General features: G+C 37.6%; 4 protein-coding genes across 4 annotated transcripts in view; 2 read left to right on the forward strand and 2 right to left on the reverse strand.

Moving 5' to 3' along the window:
- Positions 1-853: 853 nt before the first annotated feature.
- On the forward strand, positions 854-8,857 carry LOC123871201. The gene is made up of 6 exons (XM_045914843.1): positions 854-1,046; positions 2,945-3,065; positions 4,020-4,226; positions 6,193-6,429; positions 7,333-7,619; positions 8,434-8,857. The coding sequence occupies exons 1-6, from the start codon at positions 1,034-1,036 to the stop codon at positions 8,829-8,831; spliced, it is 1,263 nt and encodes a 420-aa protein (XP_045770799.1). The 5' UTR covers positions 854-1,033; the 3' UTR covers positions 8,832-8,857.
- A 1,368-nt stretch (positions 8,858-10,225) lies between these two features.
- The window catches only part of LOC123871200 (splicing factor ESS-2 homolog), a 37,907-nt gene continuing 23,620 nt past the window's right edge, over positions 10,226-24,512 (reverse strand). Inside the window, exons 2-9 of the mRNA XM_045914842.1 lie at positions 19,664-19,831; positions 19,047-19,200; positions 18,443-18,583; positions 17,496-17,689; positions 16,673-16,843; positions 16,229-16,425; positions 12,768-12,896; positions 10,226-10,580 (exon numbers count right to left, since the gene is read on the reverse strand). Coding sequence (XP_045770798.1) covers positions 10,250-10,580; positions 12,768-12,896; positions 16,229-16,425; positions 16,673-16,843; positions 17,496-17,689; positions 18,443-18,583; positions 19,047-19,200; positions 19,664-19,819 — 1,473 coding nt within the window. The 5' untranslated portion in view covers positions 19,820-19,831 and the 3' untranslated portion in view covers positions 10,226-10,249. The remainder of the gene's footprint in view (positions 10,581-12,767; positions 12,897-16,228; positions 16,426-16,672; positions 16,844-17,495; positions 17,690-18,442; positions 18,584-19,046; positions 19,201-19,663; positions 19,832-24,512) is intronic.
- On the forward strand, positions 13,779-15,312 carry LOC123871203. The gene is made up of 3 exons (XM_045914845.1): positions 13,779-14,134; positions 14,469-14,635; positions 14,880-15,312. Exons 1-3 carry the CDS (start codon positions 14,119-14,121, stop codon positions 15,102-15,104), a joined length of 408 nt encoding a protein of 135 aa, XP_045770801.1. The 5' UTR covers positions 13,779-14,118; the 3' UTR covers positions 15,105-15,312.
- The window catches only part of LOC123871202 (elongation of very long chain fatty acids protein AAEL008004-like), a 42,425-nt gene continuing 40,394 nt past the window's right edge, over positions 22,482-24,512 (reverse strand). The window contains exons 6-7 of the mRNA XM_045914844.1: positions 23,811-23,944; positions 22,482-22,699 (exon numbers count right to left, since the gene is read on the reverse strand). Of these exons, the coding sequence (XP_045770800.1) occupies positions 22,529-22,699; positions 23,811-23,944 (305 nt within the window). The 3' untranslated portion in view covers positions 22,482-22,528. The remainder of the gene's footprint in view (positions 22,700-23,810; positions 23,945-24,512) is intronic.

Genomic DNA, 24,512 nt, shown 5'->3' on the forward strand with positions numbered 1-24,512 from the left:
GAATTAGAAGTGTCATACTTTCTAATAATAATATACCTAATAGCACCAAATAGCACTAAGCATTGCACCGCTTTCTTTCTGGTATCAAAAAGTCTATAAATTATCGTTTAGTGAAAAAAATGCTATACTTTCTTTAATAGTTTACGAGAATACAAGGGTCAACGTTGTCACCGCCAGGAAGGATACTTCCTGGCCTGCGCTAACTGCTTCGCTAACAATAATAATAAATCGGTCAAGCTGAATGAAATGTCAAAGTTTTAAAATAAGTGTGTCACATGGAGAGTCAGATAGATGAACTGAACGAATCAAGGGTTCCTTGTTTTACTACCGAACCCCAAAATTGTTTTACATGTAAACGGTGCGGCGGCCAATCTCCATAGAGATTAGCCAACTGCGCGGACGATATACTCGTAACAGTGCACAAGTGTCTGCGCTAACAAATCTCTCACCAGGTGCTCTCTCCATTCTTTCAATCTTATATCCGGATGGGACGGAAAACTAACACGACCGGAGAGAGCTCAGACACAGGACCGACGGCTTTACGTGCTCTCCGAGGTGCGGAGGTGAAAAAACCGCCAACTTCGTAACTCCGGGCTAGTATAATAGAAAAAACCTATTTTTGGCCCAACCCAGGACCTCGTCGTCCGCAATCGGACATGCTAACCAAGCTAACTACTGGACCAAAGAGGCAGTATAAATATATAATAGGATACCATGAATGTTAGCTGCCAAACTTTGGTAAAGTCACCAATAGATGGCATAAGCGTCGTCTTTTGTTTGTAGTCTGTTCAGCTTCTGTTACGTTTATAGTCGATAATCTGTGGTTGTATCTACGTAGCGGAAAATAAAATAGGGCAACAGCCTCAATAGAAAACAGTCGTGAGTCGTGTGTGAACGCATGCCACGGTCGGCGTATTATATTGTGCGCTAGTATGTATGTGGAATAAAATACCGGTTTTCTCTCGAGACTATATTAAAAAGTTTCCACATTATACTTTTATATAAGAGAGCGTGATTGAACAGTAGATTTGCAATGAATTTAAATGGTAAGTTCATAAAGACAGTCAGTCCAGTTTATATCGACTTTGTTTATTTATGACTCTAATACCTAGGTACCTATGTAGAATCTGTCTTAAAAGAGATCGCCAAACGGTGCAGTTTAATGTGCTCAATATACTACTTTCACTGCTTGTTTTCTAGGTTTTCTTCTACCATGTACGGTGCATCCAGCATATTAATTATTATTTAATATGCAGTTAGTTTTACATATATTTAAGTTAAAGTATTTTATAATTTTGATAACATAATATAAGTATTTTTATTCAAATTTTATTTAGTTACAGTTTTTTGGGATCAAAATGGTTAACCCAGAATATTATTAGAATATAATTCAAGTTACATTAAAATCCATTCAGTAACTAGGTAGGAAGTAGGAACCTACCTATTTCAGCGTGATGAGTGCACAAACAGACATATTACAGACATAAATTAAAAAAAAAACACTGTTGGACCCTAGATAATAAATATTTGTACCTGTTAAAATCGTCCAGTTACAATGTAAGATGGTATGGAGAATGTTAAAAATTTTGTTTAAATATTTAACTTTTAACCACAAGCTTTCTAGTTTTTATTAAAATATTTTTTGCGAATGTTTTTGCCTTGCTCTACCTATAACTACTTACCTACTGTTTACGTCATTAAAATAATATTTTTTATGTAAATGCCATTGCCGAATATAAATTATATCTAATATCTACTATAAATGTAATCAATCACGATTGTTTTTGTTTTATTATCTCTTAAATTAAACAAAATATGAATTTTATCTTTCACGTAATTCGCTTGTCAATTTAATAAATGGTTAATCAATTGTGTATGTAAGTACATCATCATAATCAACCCATCGCTGGCCCACTACTGAGAACAGGCAGTGGCGTAGCTAGGCGTGGGCGAAGTAGGCCCTCACCCACGGGCTCGCACTTAAAGGGGCCTCGCGCTAAGGAAATTAAAATTCAAGACTCTATTAGCAATACTTTCCGCCACTTGGCAAGTAACAACACTCGCATCGCTGAGTGTTAGAAAGGGAAAACATCAAGTTCATGAAATGAACATCAAAGAATGTAGCAAACAATCGTTTGTTACGTTTCACCAAAGGCAAGTTTTCATACTTACAATCATAAGAGCGAAAATTCACTTTTCGCGAAAATCAACCTGTGAAATATCAGCGCTATCATAATTACTTGTCAAATTACTATAGCAAATGATTGTAAGTGCGAAAATAATTTCCGTGCAAAATCACTGTGAAAAACATTAATTTCACCACATGAAAGCAATAATGCCTATCGCTAGTAAATAATTAATAATTAATTTTATTAATTAGGTACCTACATACTAAATATTTAGTTAATACTATGTGATTAGTAGATATTAATCTACTAATCACACTAATAACATTATAGATGTGAAGAAAGTTTGGATGTTTCTTAATTCTTTACGCCATAAATAATTACTGTAAGTATCGATTTGGCTGAATTTTGGAATAAAGATAACTTACTATCCTAAATTAACACTTAGGCTACTTTTAATACCGCAAAATCAAACGATTTTCGTGGGATTTTTAAAAAATCGATATCCTCGTGGACAGTCGCGGGTAACATTATTATCTAATCTGCAATAATAATTATAATAACTGTAAAAGTGTCTGTCTATATGTTTGTCTGTTTGTCACCTTTTCACAGTTATTTACCTCGGGAAAATATCTTGAATAAAGGAAAACAGGAATTCCGCGCGTAAGTCACGAATCATAATCAAAATTTATTTATTTCATCTAGAACATACAACTGCGACTCTACTACCGGCTCGGAAAATAGATTCTACTAAGAAGAGCCGCTAAGAAACTCGGCAGTTGTAAGTTGCCTAATTAAAATGCCTACTTTAATTACAGTGGACGAGTTCATTGAGAATCTGTTCTCCGATGAAGCATTCAAGCAACCATCTGACAGTAAAAAACCCGAAGATCTAGAAATGAGAATACCCGAATGGTATGATGAAAAACAATACAATAAGTGAGTACCTACTACCTGACTACCCAATACCCCATTTCATTATTAGGGTTCCATACAAAAATACAAATTCCGTACATTCTAAACAGATTTTTTTTTGCCTAGTTTTTTATTTATCGTGCAAAATATCGCAAAAAAATAACAAGCAATTTTTTCGCGCAATGAATATTGTCGGTCTTTAAGCGTATGTAACATGTGTAAAACATACGTATTTTAAAAGCGTGACTAAGATGATATTTTTAAAATTAATTCATCTACCTAGTCTATTCATAATATACCTACGAGTAGAAAAACTGGTACCTACTGGTCTGCAGGCTTCAAACTTGACTGCCTGTTCTGTTGTAAATACCTAATTATAATCTGAAGGTTAGAAGGCAAAAATAAACTTGATTTGAACAAACTATAATTAAGTAAACTATGGCTTTATTAGTTTTGAAATGCATTATGCAAAGAGATTTTTTTCACCCGATTACAGCGAAGCCCAAAGGAAACCCTCCTTTGGGCTTAGCTTGTACCGTGTTTGGTTAAATTCATCATAGGCAAGGCATCAGGTGCGATTGACCACAATCGCACCTGATGGAAAGTGATGATGTGGCCTTAGGTGGGACGCGTTTACCTAGAAGATGACTATTCACTTTTGTTTTAAAGATACGTTTGTATCGAAAAACGAATAACAGGTGTAACTTTATATTTCGTTGAGCTAATCTGAAAAATAAAACCGGCCAAGTGCGAGTCAGACTCGCGCACTGAGGGTTCAGTGCTCGGGTATTTTTCCTAACATTTTGCACGATAAATCAAAAACTACATAAAAATAAATAAAACACTCAGGCAGTCAGTCAGTCAGCTTTTCTTTTTATATATTTAGATAATTAGTTGATATGCTTCGACTTAGCTCGGTTGAAATTTCTGAAAATCCTTTCTTAGTGGGGGCTGTTATAACAATGTTGACCTTTGCAGGGCCCGACGCTTTTTTTGGGACAATTGCTTCCAAATGACGTCATCGATGCTTCTGGGCCTAGTCGCAGTGTTTGCGATTCCCTCCATACTGCGAGTGCTGATCAGCTCCCATCGCTCCAACACCACATACACGGCATATAGAAGATACCTCTCTACCTTACTACACACAGTCTCTTGGTTCGAGAATGATCTGATACCTGGCAGCGTGTAAGTAGCTGTTTTTAGGGTTCCGTACCTCAAAAGGAAAAAAGGAACCCTTATAGGATTACTTTGCTGCCTGTCTATCTGTCCGTCTGTCGTGTATGTCAAGAAAACCTTATAGGCTACTTTCCGTTGACCTAGAATCATGAAATTTAACAGGTTGGTAGGTTTTATAGCACAAGTAAAGGGAAAAAATCCGAAAACCGTGAATATGTGGTTACATCACAAAAAAAATATTAAAATGTTTTCATGAACAAATAAATAATCAGTATTTTCGATTTTCAAAGTAAGATATACCAAGCGGGGTATCATAATATGAAAAGGCTTTAACTGTACATTCTAAAATAGATTTTCATTTATTTTTACACATAATAGTTTTTGATTTAACGTACAAAACGTCGCAAAAAATACCCGAGTACTGAACCCTCGGTGCGCGAGTCTGACTCGCACTGGGCCGGTTTTTTAATTTAATACCTGCCTACTAGGTACTTTTAATATTATCAACGATGATTTAGATACGAGTAAAAGATAGGACAATGATATATAAGAAATATACCTGGGTACAGATACTTTGTCAACAAAGTTTCGAGTACCATTAGGTACCTAATATTATTTCTGTGTGTTTACGATGTACCTACAGTGTGTACACATTACAAATTAGGAAGTTTGTATTAAAATCTTGCTAGAACAATAAGGCTACCTACATAGGTACCATGGAGGTAAATTGACTCTGCCAATGCACTGATATCTGTGTACCTAGGTACTAGGTAGTTAGTTATACCTAGGCACTTCACGAAGGCTCGTAGACGATGCAGTTCGACTCGGGCCCGGGCGCATTATTATCTTACATTATGTAATCATCCTTCCCGTGCTATTATAGTCATGTTGTTAGTAACTAGGTACAGTACCCGGCAGAAAATATTGCACATCGAACTTTAGAATGAGATAACGGTTTTGTAGAGCGTCGTCTCTGTCGTTGAGGCCGACAAAACGTCACACATGTATGAGTGACAGAGACAACGCTCTACGAAGCCGAAATCTCTTTCTAAAGTTCGATGTGTAATATTTTCTGCCGGGTACTGTACATAGGTACCTACAGACTATTCAATATTTAGTTTGCGGTCATACTACCATTATAAACAGGTAAAAACTAGACACCTTGCATAAAACAGGTAATAAGAATGATTTGCGCCTTGTAAGTACTAATTTGTAAATACTAACTTTTTAAACTGTGAAGGTTATCAATGTAAGCCTATTTTTTCTATGGTACCTACTCGTACGTACACCAAAGCCATAGAGATTCCCGGACCAATTTGCATTTTTCTTTTTTTTAATCAATAAAGGAATTTAACGAGACATTGCCATTAATATTTCGGGATCGAACTCCTGGGGTGCTGCCCGCCTAAGTCACTGTTGATAGTGAATTGATAGTTTAGGTACAAAATAACGACTTTATCATTGAAAATCCTCCTCCCTCCAACTCCTTTAACTCTTCAACCCTGATGCTGTAGGATATAGCCTTCCGAAACTATGGGCATTCAGGAACTGTTGATGGTGAATTGATGTTCAGGCACCTACCAAGTAGGTACGTACCTATTTAATCTTGATGCTGCAGGGCCTTCTAAGCCGTGGGACTTTAGTAAGATGGTAAAATTTGAATGTACCTATGTAATTACTTACCAAGCACCAAGTCTATCATTGAACTCTAAATCTCAACTCCTCACTACTGATGCTGCATGGGTTAAAGAGTTAAAGGAGTTGGAGGTAAAGGAGGAGGACGAAGGAGGAGTTGGAGAGAGGGATAATATTATTATGCTGAAGTCGGATGGACATACGACGAAACTGACGCGCGAAGCTCACCCAACCTCAATAAACAATGTGTACAAAGTACTAACAGAATTTTTATTTTATACTACTTTGTTCTGGCGTTTGAAGTCAGTTTTTGAAAATAATTTTTATGTATACCTACCAGATCGTGGAGATCTCTGCTGGCTGTTCGCGCTCGTCACATCAAAGCCAGCCTCTCAGCCAACCTGAAAGGCCAGGGTATTGTCTCGCAGCGAGATCTGGCTTTAACGCAGTTTGGCTTCGTTGGCTTTGCCGTGCTCAAGGCCGAAAAATTCGGAATACGAGAGAATGAAGATGGCGATTGGGAGGCGTACAATCATTTCTGGAGAGTCATTGGACACGCCATCGGTTTGGAAGACAGGTGAAATGCATTTCAAGATATACAACAACAATAACTTACAAGCCAGTATTTCCCCTACGCTTGTCTGTCATGTACCTACGAAAACACATTGTAACTAGGATTAGGACCTTTTTTGAGATGAACAAAGTATTTTTAATTTTATGTATGATCAGTTTATGTTTAATGAAGCTATGTTCAGGAACGCTCAAACGCCCAAGTTTTGTGGTAACTCCACACCTGTTTATTTAGTCTCCTAACTTACGCTACGTAGAGTATTTTAGCGTACTTTATCACCGTCGTAGATTATAAAGTAGGTACACCTACCTCAAAAAGAGGAGATACTCCATTTTAGAGTACGGGTGACAACCCTAATTGTAACATTACAATGCGCCGCTAACAACGTCCGTCGATTTTCGAATTATACCTACCTACAGATACAACTGGCATCACACATGGGACATAATTAGCATAGGAAGAATTCAAGTCGAGAATGTATAGAATGATTCTGTAACCACATTTCGTAGAACTTTCGTAGAAATGTCAATTAAAAATTTATAACACCCCCGACAAGTGAAGGTTACAGTAACTAGAAAAGAGCTGATAACTTTCAAACGGCTGAACCGATTTTCTTGGATTGTTAGCTAAAAACACTCTCGATCAAGCCACCTTTCAAACAAAAGAACTAAATTAAAATCGGTTCATTAGTTTAGGAGCTACGATGCCACAGACAGATACACAGATACACACATCAAACTCTCATAAGTATATATATACATATAACACCCCTCTTTTTGGGTCGGGGGTTAAAAACGGACATTTCTATACTTATCTGGCATTAGTCATACGTAGGTACATAGGGAATCTGTCTGGGTTTTATACTATTCCTCTATTTGGTCGGTTACTTAATTGTGTACTTCTGACCAGGTACAACATATGCCGAAGGAATATGGAAGAGACTCGGGAAGTGTGTCAGATTCTTCTGCGTCAAGTGTTCACACCGTGCTTGGAAAACGTGCCTGAGTACTTCGAGCACATGGCTCGGGTGATGCTAGACGGCATGTGGTGTGTCAACCCGACCATTCATCTCGACTCCATGATATACTGGACAAAACACTTGGGCGATGTGCCCGGATTTGTCTATACTGAGGCGGATAGGATGAACTTGCAAGATAGAATAAGGGAACAGTTGAAAGGCAAATCAGAAGACATTGGTAAGTGATAAGGGATTACTTAAAGGCTCACGAATCATCACCAAATCCATCGTCAGCTAACTAATGAGCACGGGTTTCCTCCCATAATAAGAAGAGTTTAGCCAAAGTCCACCACGCTGCTGGCCAAGTGCGAATACGCATTCGGCGCAGACTTCACACGTGTTTGAGAGCATTATGGAGCACTCTCAGACATGCAGGTTTCCTAACAATGTTTTCCTTCAACTTTAAAGCGAGTTATATTTTGATTGCTTAAAACACACATAACTCTGAAAGTCAGAGGGTGCGTGCCCGGAATCGAGCCGCAGCCCCCTTCTTAGGGTAAATATATAATACAAAGCTGCGCCCGCACCGAGGGGGTTATTTGTCAGGTACGATCAAACTGATATAATAAGTACCTACACTTTTTCCCCGCTGGTAAAAATGCAGTTACGCATCCCGCACAAAAGCGGGTCTAAGGGACTCACTGGCAATACTACAGCCCACTAAAAAACCCAGCGGCACCGTCCGCGTCAGGTATGAGGCGTCTCAGGATCCCGGGTATCGTTTGCGACTGAGACGTCCCGACGTTGAACCGGCATAGGTTAACCAAAACTCCTAGTTCGGGAGAAGGTGAGGATAATGTTTCCTTCTTCTCCCCTGTCTAGCTGCGGAGCGGTTGGGCGTCAGCATTCAGCTCTCACTCCCGCTCCGTGGCCGCGTTCAGTGTTATGACAGTTTCACAGAAGGAGGCCATTACGCACCGACTCGTCTCGCTACCAATCATGAGTTAACTTGACTACAGAGTACAGTTATTATAAATAAATTTTATTTTCAGGTGTGGATACTTCAAGCTTTATATCGAAGGCTCCGTTCGATCTGCCCAACAACCCGCCGCGTTTGCTCTACCTCCACGACTACGACAGACTAGAGACGGTGCCGCCCTACAAAAGGCTTTCATTCGCGGCGAAATATAAGCTAGGACTCAAAACGACGATCGCCAATCTGTACACATCATACTTAGGCCGAATATATTTCAATCTGCATTTCAAATTCAGTTTACTCTTGATGAAATATTTCCCGTACATGGCCTTCTTTAGATTCGGTGTGATAAAATCTTACGTGCGAATCTTTGTGGAAGATCCGATAGATCACGCGGAGCCTAGACCCAACTCTTACTACTATCATCAGCCACCGCCCCCGTTGTACAAAGAACTATTGTCTTTAATATGGTGAAGTTAAGTCACCTAACTATACCTAAGTTAAAAAAAAATGCGGATGGATTTGTTAGCCCGCCGCAAAACCCTAAATCCACGCATACGTAGTCGCGGGCATCAGCTAGTATAATCAAGTAAGTAAATGTATATATAGTAGTAATTTGAATACAATGAGTCTGTAATAAATAAAAAAATAAAAATAAACAGTCAAACTGAGAAATTATTGTTAGACGTAACGATAGTGTAAGCACGCTTAGTCACGCGACCTCTTAGGTACAACGCATATCTAGGGAATGTAGTGGAGGCCCAACCGTAGGGTTTAAAAGGGTTTTAGGGTTGAGCCATATTATATAAAGCTGAGTTTGAGTTGTTCTTCAAAAAATACACTATGTCGCCTCCACTGTTCCCTGTCGGTGTGCGTTGCGCCTTAGATCCATTATACAAGGTGTACCTATTTAGTTATATCCAAACAGTATTGCATATCATAATATTAAGAGTTTGACCCTTAAACGATTGAGTTATGTAGGTGTATATACGGACGGATTGCTTTGGACTGCATACCAACTGCTCACGACTTCATCACAAGTTCTACCGACCGACTGCGCAGCCCGCGTGCAGTTCTCTCTGAATGCTCGTACTAGTATTGAACGCCGACTGCTTAAGCAGTTACGATGCAGTTGTGTCAACTGCATCCCAACTCCAATTTCGCAGTCGGCTTGCAGTACGCCTGTATAAACCCTAAGTATTTCTGAAATGCTACTTAGATAACATTCAATTTTATTTATAAAAATAAAGCTTAGATATACTAAAAGTCAGTGTTTTTTATTTTTCTACTTTCACAATTATTATGATAATTTAGATTCAATAGTGTCAAAAGTAGAACACTTAATTTAGAACAATTCCTGGTACATTGAAATTCGCTTTTAGGGCGATTATACATACAGAGTATGAAGAGAAAATTTATATACCTAGTTTTACATATGCTGAAATTATACTACAAATACTATTAGGGAGGAAACTCAAAAGACGCGCGGCGTGATCTGACCTGTATTTTCTATATTTTTAAGGCATCAATCGTCAAGGTCTACACCCCTAAGGGCCTTAGTAGTAAAAATTCCACGGACGCGTATGTAGCTATTTGCTTCGTTGTAAATTCAAACCACTAGGATATGAAGCGCCCTGCCATGAATTAGTTTGTCACTCCATTTTTAACATAGGTACCTTCCAGTCAAGAATGAAAAGGCGTCTTTGCAAGCGCGCTCTATCTTAGGCCGCATCATCACTTGCCAGCACGTCAGGCTCGAGGTACCTCATTTAAATCCCTAATCTTGTACTTTACATACTTAGCGTACTTACAGATAAAATATTACGACAGTAAAAGACAGATTTTTAATCTCAGTTACTTTATATTTCATAAGATACATAATTAAATAACAATCACTTAAAGAAATCTTGGGCTTTTAGCCTCGTTCTCTTCACCACATTGATCTGCAGTAAGTTATCCGTGATATTGTTGTTTTCTATCAAATTCGTACTATTGTTCACATTGCCGGAGCTTGAGGGTTGTGACGTCATAATTTTGGCGCAGTCGGAAGGTTTAGGGGTTGCAACTAAGGGTGTTTTCAGCGTGGGAGTTCGTTTAGGGGTCGTGTGGGAAATCCCCATGTCGTTGGGAGTCAGCTTGAGTCTTGGAGACAGCAAATGTTTCGCCGCCAACTTCCGCGCTGCCGGCGACATGCTCGCCAAACGTTCGGTATTTGTTCTGAAACTTTAAAGTGAAAATTGATATAGCCATATTGCTACAAATAGCACAATTGCATTATATTTATTACAATAGTGGATTCAACTTTTTTTTTAATCCTATGGGAACAATTTCCGTGATAAAAAGTAGCCTATGTCCCTTTGCAAGATGCAAGCTATCTCGGTACCAAACAGATGATGCTTGCGACTTTGTTCGCGTTGATTTCAGTTTTCTAAGAACCCCGTAGGAACTCTGATTATCCGAAACAAAAGTAGGCTATGACTTTTCCATGTTAGAGTTAAGCCACACGATGCGTTGCGTTGGCAGTTATTCTACATAGAATTGCTGTACCATGCCACACGATGTGTTACGACGTCGTGCGGCGTCCCACCACACGCGCAACGTACTTGGGACCAGAGAGACGAGGCGTTGAGGGGTGGTGCGTTGCAACGCCATGCCTTTTGCCGAGCGGCAACACAGCGCCCGTGTGGCACCCAATACTCGAACCTACAGCGGTGCGGCGCCGCAACGCCCCGGAAACGCATCGTGTAGCCTCAGTCTAAGGTATCTCTGTATAGTGACACGTCGAGATGACAATCGGGGTGGGGCCACCCCGTACACCCGCACAGCCTCGCGCTAACCGGATGCAAAATAGCGCGGTCGACGTGCGGGTTTCCAGGGTGTCCCCACTCCTTATACCCCGATTGCCATCTCGACCTGTCGCGACCAAACGTCATAAACGATTAAACAGATGGGCCTTGAAAAGCTAGCAAGAAGACAGACACACTTTCACATTTATAATATTAAATATAGATACTATTATTACATAACTAAACAAATAAAATTATGAGTAGGCTAGGTAGCTACTATAAAAATTGAATTGATTGAGTTCTTACTTCCATGGCAGATGGTCGTGCCAAAATTTTTGTTCTTGAACTGACAACATTTCCTCTTAATTCCAATTTTTTTTTATGTTAAAGAAACTAGATTAGAACTTAGAACCTCTGTAGTAGTATATGGCTCACTTTTGTATTTTTTCTTGCATTTTCTGAACAAAAAACTACATTTAGTGTTTGCTAGCTTTCTTGCCAGGCTGCCTTTAAATCACTTTAGTGATAAGGCCACCTTTGCACTCTAACATATAATTATTGTTTTCTTTCTTATTTTAATTTTAAATATGCACTGTGTTTTGTTTTATACTACTACTAAAATTTATAAAAATGTTTTATTCTATAAACTCATCGCCCCAATGACATCCACAGAGAGATAATAAAATTTAAAAAAACATAGACAATTTTTTTTAAATTGTAAACATTTAAAGTAAATAAATGATAAAAACCGGCCAAGTGCAAGTCCGCGCACCGAGGGTTCCGTACTCGGGTATTTTTTCGACATTTTGAAAACTATTAAATTAATTAATAGAACAAACAAATATTATGCATAAAAATAAATAAAAATCTGTTATAGAATAAACAGGTAATGTGCGTTCTATCCATAGAGTAGGATGTATGTTATATGGGTGTTCATTTTATTCGTGTTGGAGAGAGCGTCTGCGCCATATTATGTGCGCATTGATTGATAAAAACAAACATACATTAATCATGCCAATCAAGAATTAAAAAGTTTAAGGGTCTATAGGACGCTTTCATCAGCATTGGTACTGCAACATGTCTAACGCAGCAATGCTGGAGATAAATACAGACATTGTTTAAATGTTTTAAGTTTAAGCACAAAATAAATAAAATAAGAAATGCTGAGTGGAGTCCATTTTGGTACCACAAGACACGCACCGCTCTAAATTATATTATCTGTCTCTGAAACTGGTTTCAAATAAGTACACTTTTTCTTTCTTTCTTTCTAAAAAAACAGTGATTTGAGTATCTACAAAATATGAAATAAGTGCAAATGCAGCCCGAAAAATAAAAGATGTCCAATGTCAAATTAATCAAATTTTTAGACTTATTGCTTTAGGTGCTATGTTTTATTTTAGAGCAAATATTTTTGTTCTCATTAAAAAGGGAAGGGTTTTTTGATTTACCAAGAGGTCTTAAATATAAATATTTTGCAATCGTTATCAAACTTCATGTTAAAGTGTATAATAAACTGAAGTTGTTGATATTATAAAAGTTTTTTCTGTGTGCACACGTGTGCAAACCTGGCCACTTGAGCGATGACATATTGTTCGTGACCTACATCAATGGAAAAAGAACTGACCTATGTGAGGGTGTGGTGGTTCGCGGCGTGGTGGGTCTGCGGCGCTTGGCCACCTGCTCGGCCAGCTGCAGGCCGATGCGCTCACGTGCGCCTCCCTCCAGCATGCGGTACGCGGCGCCCGCGCTCAACCTGCGGGGAATTGCTTTGTTTTATTTCCTTATCCGGTTGAGCAGTGGAAGTATAGTCTACTATGACGGTGAAATTTTTGTGGTTTTAGGCTGAGATCTATAGAGTGTACTTTGACTTTGCTCAGACTTAAGTTTCAGTTAAAACGAGCCATTGTGCCAGCAATATAAGCTATCTCGTTTAAACAATGTCTTAAGTCTAAGCAAAGTCAAAGTGCGCTCAACCTTAGAGCCATCGCTAAGTGATTTCAACTATTTAGACCCTAGTCTTTAAGGTGGTTCGATTTCCATACTAATTTATTTTTCCATTTATGGACATGTAGGGCATAATTTCATACTGAAATCACATCACTTGGCTCTTATTCAGATCTTTATTTGCGCTAAAATATATTTATCTGAAGAAAACAATAGATTAATAGCTAAATGAGATCGAAATTTTTACTAATTTTTGTCAATGTATGAGTAGAAGGCGATAGTGTCGTACGCTACAACGTTTTAGTAGTGTGCGTTTCTGCTGCTTTCGTGGAAGTAGATGCTGCGTTGCCAGTTCGCTGATAGTAAGTTGGCAAGCGCTGTTGCCGCTCTTCGTTTTGCGTTTGATGCAAAATTAAAACTATTAGCTTCATGATGACTAGCTTTCGATGCGTCGGTCAGGTGATGCCAAACGTAAGAATTTCCTAAGAATTTAGGGAAAAATTCCCTAAAAGTTTGAAATCATGAACTATAACGCAGTAATATACTAAGCCTATTATTATGATAAATATACTTGCTTTTAGTAGCATAAAGTAGTTGTAAAACTTTTTGATCGATTTTACCGAAACCAAATTTCACGTCAACTTATATACTTTTATTACAACTATTTCATTAATATAGCCTTAAAACCATACTGAGGTATTTATAATGAATCGTAGTTATTAAAATAATTAAAATAAAAATTAAAAAAAAAGCTCGGGGTGTATGGCGCACCGCGCATTATTCAATATCTAGGCAAAAACTATTTAGAGATGGTAACCCTCTTATTGTGAATTGCGCGACGCGGTGGTACCTCCTCTAGTGTTTGTGATAAACAAGTGATAAAGTTTGAGTATTTTTATTGTATTGTTGCTTGTTCATACAACAAAAATAAATTATGGAGCCACGAACTTCACGCAAAGATTATCTGAATCACCAATACTCTGGCCCCCGGAAAAGTCGCAAACGAGTTCTTGGACAAATGAAAAGATATCATGGAGAAAGCAAAAGGTAAGTACACGAACCTAATAATAATTGCACTTCAAATACTTATTCGAAATGGAATTATTATTAGGTATTTACAATGCTTACATCATAAATATTTTGCTATAATTGATATCTAGTTATCTGCTATAATTTTTTGAAAACATAACCTCTTATTTGCAGTCGTAGTGAGTGTAGCAAGTTTAGTCCTAAGTGGAACATGAATAATCAAATAATAGTAATTGATCCATGATACATAGGTACCTATATATAAATAATTGGTTGTTTGTACTAGTTGATTACAAATCATTGTTTTTGAATATATCCTTATATTCTAAACACATCTGTTTATTGATTTCAGGGATTATAGAAGAAGAAAAATCAATTTTGGAAATAAAATGTTTTCCCTCATTGGCTCGCAACAGTCAAGATATGTTTTCTGCTGCAAAAGATCGTAAAAATTTTCCTCTCTACATTGATAGTACTGGAAGGTTACAAATGAATAAAAAACACTATTTCTATTATCAGGTTAGTACCAAAATACTTTTTTTATCAGTAACTAGATGATGCCCGCGACTTCGTCCGCGTGGATCAAGGTTTTTCATTCCCGCGGGATATTTGTAATTTTCCGGGATAAAAAGTAGCCTGTTTTCCCGGGTATGAGCTATCTTCATACACACACACATACAAACTTTCGCATTAATTATATTATTTTCATTTCATAGGTTTCTATTTTCATAGGTACAAATAATAATAATATTTTTTATTTCAGATCCAGGGCCAGCTGCGGGTTACAAAAATGAACAAATGCTACTTTGTTGGATATATTTCTCCAACTTACGACATCACTATTTTAGAAATAGAACGTGATGAAGTTTTTATCGGTAACATGATACCAAAACTAGTTAATTTTTTTAAAAATTGTGTATTGCCTGAAGTAGTACTTTGGAGAGTCTGCAATAATCAAACTTGCTTAGACATTTCATTGTGTAAATAAAATCAATTTTGCTCAATTTTACTGTCCCATTCGGTGTCGAGACCCTTGGTCCCTGGGGTCCTAGCGCTTCAAGCCTTTTTAGGGAAATATGAAAAAGGTTAGTCGACATCACAGGAGACCGAAGAGCTGGCAGCTACCTCGGACAAAGAAAATTAGTCTAGCCATTCAAAGGGGGAACAATGTCAGTATCTTTGGAACCTTGCCTAAAGGGACTTCTTTTAATAATTTATTTTAGTTATTATATTATATTTTTTAAGGTTTTTAGTTTTAGGTTCATTGTTTTAATAATTTAGATTTTAGATGTTCAGAATAAAGTATGTATTATTTCTAATAAATAAAATTTGAAAAATGTCTCTACTTTTAATAATCCTATAATCATATAAAAATATGTAATAAATGCGATAGTGTGTTTGTTTGTTGGTTTGTCATTCAATCACGTTACAACTGCATTTTGCATGCTTTCGAGGACTTGTATGGCTCTTCTCTATCTAACAATAAAAACCTAACTCCACACAAGAAGTCGCTAGCAAAAGCTAGTACAGTATAAAACGTCACAAAAAATATAGCTAGGTATAAAAATGTTTATATTATTTATAATATAATTTTAAAAAATAAATAAAAAAGGAAAAAAAGCAATAGTCAAGTCATGGAATAGAACCCGATACTTGTAGACGTTGTGCCTAGAGTCTGAACCATCGGTCCAGCGAGTACTTCTCTGATGAGTCGAAATTAGTAAACACCTTTGTATTCAACAAACCTGTGAATGTGTGCGTGAAAAATTCTGCTGCTACCACCGCGTGATTATCAGTACAAATTAAAGTATTTTGAAAATTAAAATACGTCACAAACGTAGTTGGATATATTAAAAATATAATGCTACAATCGGGAGCTATATTAACATAAAAAAATATGCACATTTTCATTCATAAAAAAATAAAATAAGTCTAATTACAAAATAAACGCCATCTAGTAGCGCTGATGTGCCTAGCTGACCGTATCAAACCACCTTAAACAAAATAATAATCGATCAAGTGCGAGTCGGCCTGGCACACGAATGGTTCCGTACTATCATGGCGCGTGCCCACGGGCAGGTACCCGCGCCCGCACTCTTCTCAATTACTCACGCCGGCAGCGGCGTGTCCCCGCCGTCGAGTCGGAAGGGCGTGCCCTCGATCTCGCCCCACGTCATGAGCGGCGAGCAGTCGGGCCCGGCGCCCGGCCGCGGCGACGGCGTGCCCACGGGCAGGTACTCCGCGCCCGCACCCTTTTCGGACGTAATGCTCACTCCGTCCACACCTATCTTGCCTTTTATACTCGCATCCTGGGAATAAATTGAATTATAATCATCAAAGAATTATTGTAATACATAAAATTCGTAGACAATAGCATTCCACAATCCCTGAAAACTTGTAAATATGAGCTACCTGTACCTATATTCAATATAGTGTCAGATTTTTAAATCAATTTAGTGTCGGACTCTTTGATTTCCTTGATATGCTAATACAGACTATAAGCTATCTCCATTCTAATGAACTTATAACAAGAAGTATAATCCAAAACATACTAACTTGACTCCTGGCCAAGGCGCTGATGGTCTCCTTGTTCTTGGCGTAGTCGAACGGCTGCGCGCGCAGGCGAGTGTTGTGGTGCTGCAACTCCGGTTTGGGCGTCGTGGGCTGCAGCGCGCCGTCCGGGACGTACATTATGAAGTTCTTCGCGCGATATCGCCAAGTGTCCAACTGCAAAACATACTAACTTGACTCCTGTCCAAGGTCAGCGCATTGGCCAGGAGTCATTTGCCGATCTGCACATGGCCAGCGTGGTATATGTGGTAGACTATGCACCTGTCGAGTTTCTTGCTGGGTCTTCCCGCTAGGAAAGGCATTCCAAACCAGTGGTAGATGCATTTGATGATTCAACAGTACTTGTAAAAGTTTATTTGTATAAAAATATTTCTATTCAATTTTATTCTATGGCCAAACTCCTCTCATTCTGTTGTTGATGCAATTTTTCCAAAAATGATTATCTAGAGTGCATATAGTTATGGTTCAAGATTAAAATCACAAAGCAACGTGCAAAGCTCAGAAGAACTTCTCAAGTTTGTGTAACTGAGTAGGTTCGATTTTATATTATAGGTTGTTGTGTTGAGTAGGTTCTATTCCCGGCAAAGGTTTGGAATTTTATAATTTCAAAATTTCTGGTTTGATCTGGTGGGAGGCTGTGGTAGTTACCACCCTACCGACGCCGTGCCGCCAAGCGATCTAGAGTTGCGGTACGATGCCGTGTAGAAAACCCGGTTAGCCCGCTTCCATCTTAGACTGCATCATCACTTTCCACCAGGTGAGATTGCAGTCAAGGGCTAACTTGTATCTGAATAAAAAACAGGTATACCTCTTCTGGTCTTTCAGTTTGATCCGCCTGTTGTTCTATGGAGGGTAAGGCGAGTGCGGAGTCTGCGAGGGCTGCGGAGGTAATTTCTGACTGTAGCTGTGACACGAGCTTGGTTGCACGTTTCTTGTCCTCGAGTGCTATCACACGGTCGTAGCTCGCATTGTCTTCACTTGTGTGACTGGCAAGGTATGAATCTGTTGGTTGGTTGGTAGCAGATTATTAGTAACTAGCATATGCCCGCGACTTCGTCTGCATGGGCTAAAGCAAATTTCATACTCCTATCTTAAACCCCTTAGGGGTTGCATTTTCAAAAATCCTTTCTTAGCAGATGGCTGCGTCATAGTAGCTATCTGCATGCCAAATTTCACCCCAATTCGGTTAGTAGTTCGAGATGTGTATTGATAGAATATGTCAATAAATAATAAATAAATAAATAAATAAAGGTTCTCAATTACAGAATCACACACAAAAAAAAAAACAAGAATAAAAATAAAGATACAATTAAACTTAAATATTAATTAAACTTAAAAATAGAAAATACTATTATACTATTGTTGTGTCTGTGAGCTAAAAGGGCTCTGCCTCAGCAAGATGCTGCAGTATTTGACTACTGTAGCGCTGACTTTCAGGCAGAGCCCTGGTGTCACGACCTGACATGTCAGTCAGTATGTCACATTTTCCTTTTCCTTCCTAGCTTTCGCCTGCAACTTTGCCCATGGTACATATATAATTTATAGCCTATAATATGTTACTTCTGGATAAGGTAGCTTTCTAATAGTGAAAGAATTATTAAAATCGGTTCAATAGTTTTAGAATTCATCGATTACATACAAACAAATCTTTCCATTTTATATTTAACATAATATATTAAGACACTTTTGCATGTGGCAGTGATGGATTTCTATTGGTTAATATCTATTTATGTAGGCTAGTAAGTTAATAGTTACCTAATGTATGATTTTCAGTGATATCTTTAGGTTTTTCTGTCACACTGGTGTCAGCAGTGGCTGAGACAGGTTGCCCTTCCTGCACTGAAGGTGAATATGGTCTGTCCACTCCTGGGGTGTCAAATGTTGCTGGTGAGTTATCTAAAATGTGATAATAATTTTCATAACCAACTCAAAAAATCTAGTAACCATATTTTCAAAAAATAAATGCATGATCCCTCGCCTAATAAATACTTTAGATAATAAATTTTGAACAGAACTTACCGAAATTAATTTTAAACACAAGTTAAAATTACTTTCTTAACAAATTGTAACAATTCTCATTTAAAAAAAAAAATTAAATTTAACAATCTCCTAACATTACCTAGTTACTATACATAGAAATAGAAGTAATGCTGTATTGGCTATTGCTTCCTAATAACATTTAATAATTAATTATTGCACCATTTGCATCGACTGGAATTTCCAATCATTGGTGAAAATAATATTAAGTATTCCATTTTGATCACGCGCTTACTAGAAGGTGCCAGAATTGCACCTGGGCACTACATGGAGTAGAGCCAACCTTGAGCATGTCCCCTTACACCCCATATAATATACTAACATGGTTCTGTTGGTGGCCGACTTCCACTGTATTTCCTTGTGAGTTCCCTAAGTCTTGCATAATCTCTATTTTCTTGTGCCTCCAGAAAATCATTTTGTGCCTTTAGCTTTTCCAAGTCCGGAAAGAAGTCCCTTTGAATTATTTTAGCAATACCCTGAAAGTTCCAAATGTTAACTTAGTCAGAATTTTAACAAAGTCAGCATGTTTAAAGGTTGAGGTTGTTTAGGTTCATGATAATTATTATGCTGGAGAAAAAAAATCCTTTTTATTTAAGTACTTAATAATTTTCTTACATAAAAAGTAATAATATTCTTAACCTAACAAAATTAAAACAATTCCTTAAAAATAAAACAATAATAAGTACTACATTTTGAGCTAAAGGGGCTGTATTGTTTAATCAAAATAATTTAATGCAACCAGTTTTTGTCCTGAGTTGTGCCTGCTGTATATTTGGTGTAAAATTTTCAGATTCAAGTGGAGTACCTAATATTGATTAAGGGAACAATATCTTAGACTAATTTGTACTTACAATAGTTTGTCTCAAAACTATTGTGTTATCTTAAAACTATTAGTTAGTAAAATAGGACATTAAAATGGATACTATCACGTTTATTTACCTCTACGTAGTCTTCTTCATCTAGAACCTTTGCTTTTTTAATCACTTTCTTTGGGGGCACTTTAGGAACTTTGAAAACAGTGCTTTCCTTCTTCAGTAGCTGCATATTTTTCAACGCTCCTACGCCCGGACGCGATTCATTATTTTTTTGGGTCATTTTACTTAATTTTATATGTTGGAAATTTATAGATTACTTAATTAAAGCAGAATAGTACATTGCAAATAGCATTTTATTTATGTTTTATTTATTTCTTATTTTTCTTCGTGTCATTTCAAATGAAATCATTATGTTATTGGTCTGTGATCTTTTTTTTTTTTTTTCTTTAATCTGGCTTTACTCTGATTACCCAATGTCAAGTTTGTGATATTTTCAAGTTATTGAATTCATACAAGTATGGACTCCGTCTGCGCCGGCGCCCGCCGACATACGCGCGGCGCCCCTTTAGAGCGCTTCCCAGTCAGTTCCACCACCAAAAAACACCAACTAACACAAAAACCAGCCACTCTTAACAAAAAAAACACTCCAAACAAGCACAGCACGCGCGCCAGCAAACGCCATCGCAGATGAAGTCCTGTACTGTGATCATTATATTGTCACTTGCGTTAGGGTTGTCGACTGTTAACGATTTTCGATAGTCATCGATGTTAAAAGATAGAAAACGATGATTTAAAATCGTTTTAAAAATTGTGCTATTCTACCTATATTTTTAAAAAGATTACAATTTTAAAAACGATTTTAAATCATCGTTTTTTTAATAATTCACCGGCCGATCTACAATATTTCTTAATAGAGACTAGAGAATAAATAATTATGCGTAAACTCATTGACAGGAATATGGAAAGCTTGATCACCAGTGTTTCTCTTCTGTACTGTTTACTATACCAATGATTGGTACAGTTGATACGGGTAAAATTCGTATACTAAAGGAATTTTTAGGTGCCATTTTAAATAATTTTGCGTAAAGATTATGTAGTATGTTTTGTAAAATTAAGTATAACCAGAAAATACTGTACAGATAACAATACAAAAATAAATACATAAATAGCTATCGATTCTTCTTAAATCAAACTGGTATGACAAAATTACCAGACTGTCTTGTGGATTAATTTTAAAATTACAAATATGGTTTTTTTCTATATTTAAAAAAATGCATTTTTAGTGTTACCCCTACAACGGAACCCTTATATGGTTACTTCGTTATCTGTCTGTATGTCGGTCTGTCTATCTGTCTGTCTGCACGTCTATCCGTTTTTCGTGTCTGTCAAGAAAACCTTTATCTACCTGTCCTGTAGACCTAGGATCATGAAATTTGGCAGGAAGGTGGTCTTATAGCACAAGTAAAGGAAAAAATCTGAAAACCGTGACTTTGTGGTTGCATCACAAAAAAAAAATTAAATGTGTTGATAAACAAATAATAAGTATAGTCAATACAGACAAATAGTAACAAAGTGGCCTTTTAAGTGTTCCGTTTTTCCTTTTGAGGTACGGAAGCCTAAAAATTTAAGAATTAATAAGAAAAAAGTAATGAAAAACAATTTTTCAAATGAATATGTTACCAAAAAAAGCTGTGAAGCTGTATGTTCGATAAATATCGAGAATCGACGTTGAGCTATCGGGTAAACATCGATGCCTTTATCGATGTTTTTGCAACATCAGACATCCCTAATTTGAATTTGCATTGACAGTTGGGAGTATAACGTAGTGATTACATACTCTTTGGTTGTGAGTTGACAGATTATATTACTCTTTATACTTTTTTTATTGGCGTACTAGCTTTGGATTCTAGTTATATTTAACTACAGCTTTACATCACAGAATATAGTTTTACTGTAGTTACGACGGGTAACATTATAAACGTTATGTCAAACATTATGAGTTTAATGAACGCATCATAATAACTCACAAAAATATTAAAATAAATTATTTAAATAAAAATACTTATTAAGTATTACTGGTTAATTACCTAACATTATAATTGACATTTGACACGTTTCTAAAGTTACCCTTGACCACCACTTTGATAATTCGTTACCATGGATACGTCTTCTAAGAAGTGAAATTCTAACGGTATTTGTGTTGTCTTCGTTCGTTATCTTCAGAAAATTCCATATTAAATTAATCTAAGGAATCACAAAGACATTAGACTGCGGTCTAAAAACAAAAAGATTGCAGCGATGCATTCACTCCGATATCAAAGCTGCTACAACCTGTAGGCTTCTCGTACCACAGATTTAAAAATTATAGTTGTAACCTTTCTATTCTCAAATTTTTTTTTTCTTCCTATCTACCTAAATTGCCTACTACCACTAGAGTTATGGCGCATTTACATTAGGTCGGTCAGCCGAATTCGTCGACCAATGTTTAACGTGCATTGACCTGTTAAACATCGATTGACGAATTCGGCCACCGACTTTTAATGCGCATTGAACTGTTAAACATTGGTTACCGAATTCGATCACCGACACAATGTAAATGCGCCCTTAGACACTAGCACCGGCTTTTCTTTATGCACAGATATTAGTTTCTAGAATATGTCTGCAAAATTTCATGGACTTTGGTTGCTTAGTATTCAAATGAAATTGGAACTACGATTGTATGAAGTAAGTGACGGAGAGAGCCCTGTTAACTTTAGATTAGACGCGTACCAAAGTCTTCGTCTAGGTGTACTTAGTTGGATTCGAATCCTGGCCCGACAATATTATAATAGACGACAGAATAGATTTTAAACACGTTCTTAAAAGATGATGTGGTCAGTGGAGTGGTGGTAGCATAAAGAAAACAACAAGAAATAAATTAATTGCTTTATTAAACTAAAATTAAAATCGTAATTAACTACTTATCGGAGATATAATACATTTTTGTCCTTTATTGCTGTTTCTTTTTCTTTAAAATGTACTCTTTAATGTAAAAGTCGGAAAATAGAAACAATATGAATATGTTATGTGGTAAAAATACGAACGACACCCATTTGGGGTATCCGCACGAGGGCTCGAATATTATGTGGCCGAAGTGGAGAATCAAGAGCAGGAACTGCAACTGTAACAAATGCGTGATTTTATTACTAGTGTAAAATGTTATATGCTGGATTTATACCTAACTAAGACTGAGGTCACGTGATGCGTTTCCGGTGCGTTGCGGTGCGGCGAAGGAATGAAGAAATGAATTTCAACTATTGTATGTCACACAGGCACTGCGATCATATGAGTAGATATCTGCGATGCCGCTCTGGCAGAGGGTACAACATCGCAATTCGCACTACATCACCTCTCCCCGCCTCGTTTCTCTGGTCCCATCCCAAGTCCGTTGAGTGAGCGACGCAACGTCGGAATGCATCGTATGGCATTGTATCTACCATATTGTACTGTGATGAGTGTGCTGCGCCGTCGACGCGACGACAGTGCGGTTACGTCTGAGCGGAGAACGTCATTCTAATAGAAATCACTGTGCCCATGCTACACATAGCGTACGACGTCGTGCGGCGCCGCAACGCACGTGCAAAGGATTTGGGGACAGGAGTGGCAACGCAGTGCCCGTGTAGTATCTACACCATACTCAAATCCAGCAACAATGCGGCACCGTAACGCACTAGAAATGCGTATTGGATCGTGTGGTAGTCTTATTTTACGTAGACTCTTTATGGCGACTTCTTTGCCGCAAAGAGGCCATGCGGAGGCCACTTGTGAATCCTAAACAAAAACGCGCGATTGCAGCGACACCGGCACTGCGGCCGCGTGTCAGTTCATCGATCGAAATTAGGTACATGTATTATATCTATACTATCTATACTAATATTATAAAGAGGAAACCTGTGTATTTTTGTATGTTTGTATTGAATAGGCTCAAAAACTACTGGACCGATTTCAAAATTTCTTTTACCATTACTTAGAGGGATTCTTCCGAATCCGTATAGGCTATATTTTATCCCGGAACACCCGTGCGAAGCCGGGGCGGGTCGCTAGTGGATTTATAAAGCAGCGCGGTCACAGCGCTACAGCCGCGCTGCCTCCGCGCGACCACTTTGCGGCAAATTCGAAGTCGCGCTAAAGAGATACTTACTAGAGATGCATTTACATAAAATTACATGTAAATTAGCAGAAAGTGGCAATAAACAGTCGATTCAACCAGTATTTAAACGTAAAGTACTCACGATTTGAAGCTGTGTGATGTACTTCTTCCACCATATCCTCACCCATTCGGGTCGAACGATGGAGATCAGGTAATACGAGTACATGACTGCATGCACCAGAGAGTTGATGAAGCCCAGCATGATGCCATGCCCACCTGAAAAACAAATAGGCACCAATAAGTCAAGTAGATAGCTAGATATCGTGGCATAAATATATCTATATGCGTTCGTTCGTGTCTTTTTAACCCCCGACCCAAAAAGAGGGGTGTTATAAGTTTGACGTGTGTATCTGTGTATCTGTGTGTCTGTGTATCTGTGTATCTGTGTATCTGTGTATCTGTGTATCTGTGTATCTGTGTATCTGTGTATCTGTGTATCTGTCTGTGGCATCGTAGCGCCTAAACGAATGATCCGATTTTAATTTAGTTTTTTTTGTTTGAAAGGTGGCTTGATCGAGAGTGTTCTTAGCTATAATCTAAAAAAATTGATTCAGCCGTTTAAGAGTTATCAGCTCTTTTCTAGTTTTCTTGTAGAAAAGAAGATTTGATAACCGTTAGGTTCATAATATTATGTCAATAGACAAATGTCAAGCTGTCAAGATGGACGTTGCCTAAATACATAATTATTTATTTCAAAATGATGTTTTGGAAAACTCAGATACTTTGGATCGTCGGGGGTGTTATAAATTTTTAATTTACACTTGTTTGTTCTCAGTTTTAACAT

The sequence above is a fragment of the Maniola jurtina genome, chromosome 13 (assembly GCF_905333055.1).
Source record: "Maniola jurtina chromosome 13, ilManJurt1.1, whole genome shotgun sequence".
Taxonomy (NCBI): domain Eukaryota; kingdom Metazoa; phylum Arthropoda; class Insecta; order Lepidoptera; family Nymphalidae; genus Maniola; species Maniola jurtina.

Coding starts and splice junctions, on each gene's coding strand:
- LOC123871201 (XM_045914843.1), top strand. Junction 3,066..4,019: donor GATGAAAAACAATACAATAA/GTGAGTACCTAC, acceptor TGACCTTTGCAG/GGCCCGACGCTTTTTTTGGG. Junction 7,620..8,433: donor AGGCAAATCAGAAGACATTG/GTAAGTGATAAG, acceptor TTTTATTTTCAG/GTGTGGATACTTCAAGCTTT.
- LOC123871203 (XM_045914845.1), top strand. Junction 14,636..14,879: donor AACACTATTTCTATTATCAG/GTTAGTACCAAA, acceptor TTTTTATTTCAG/ATCCAGGGCCAGCTGCGGGT.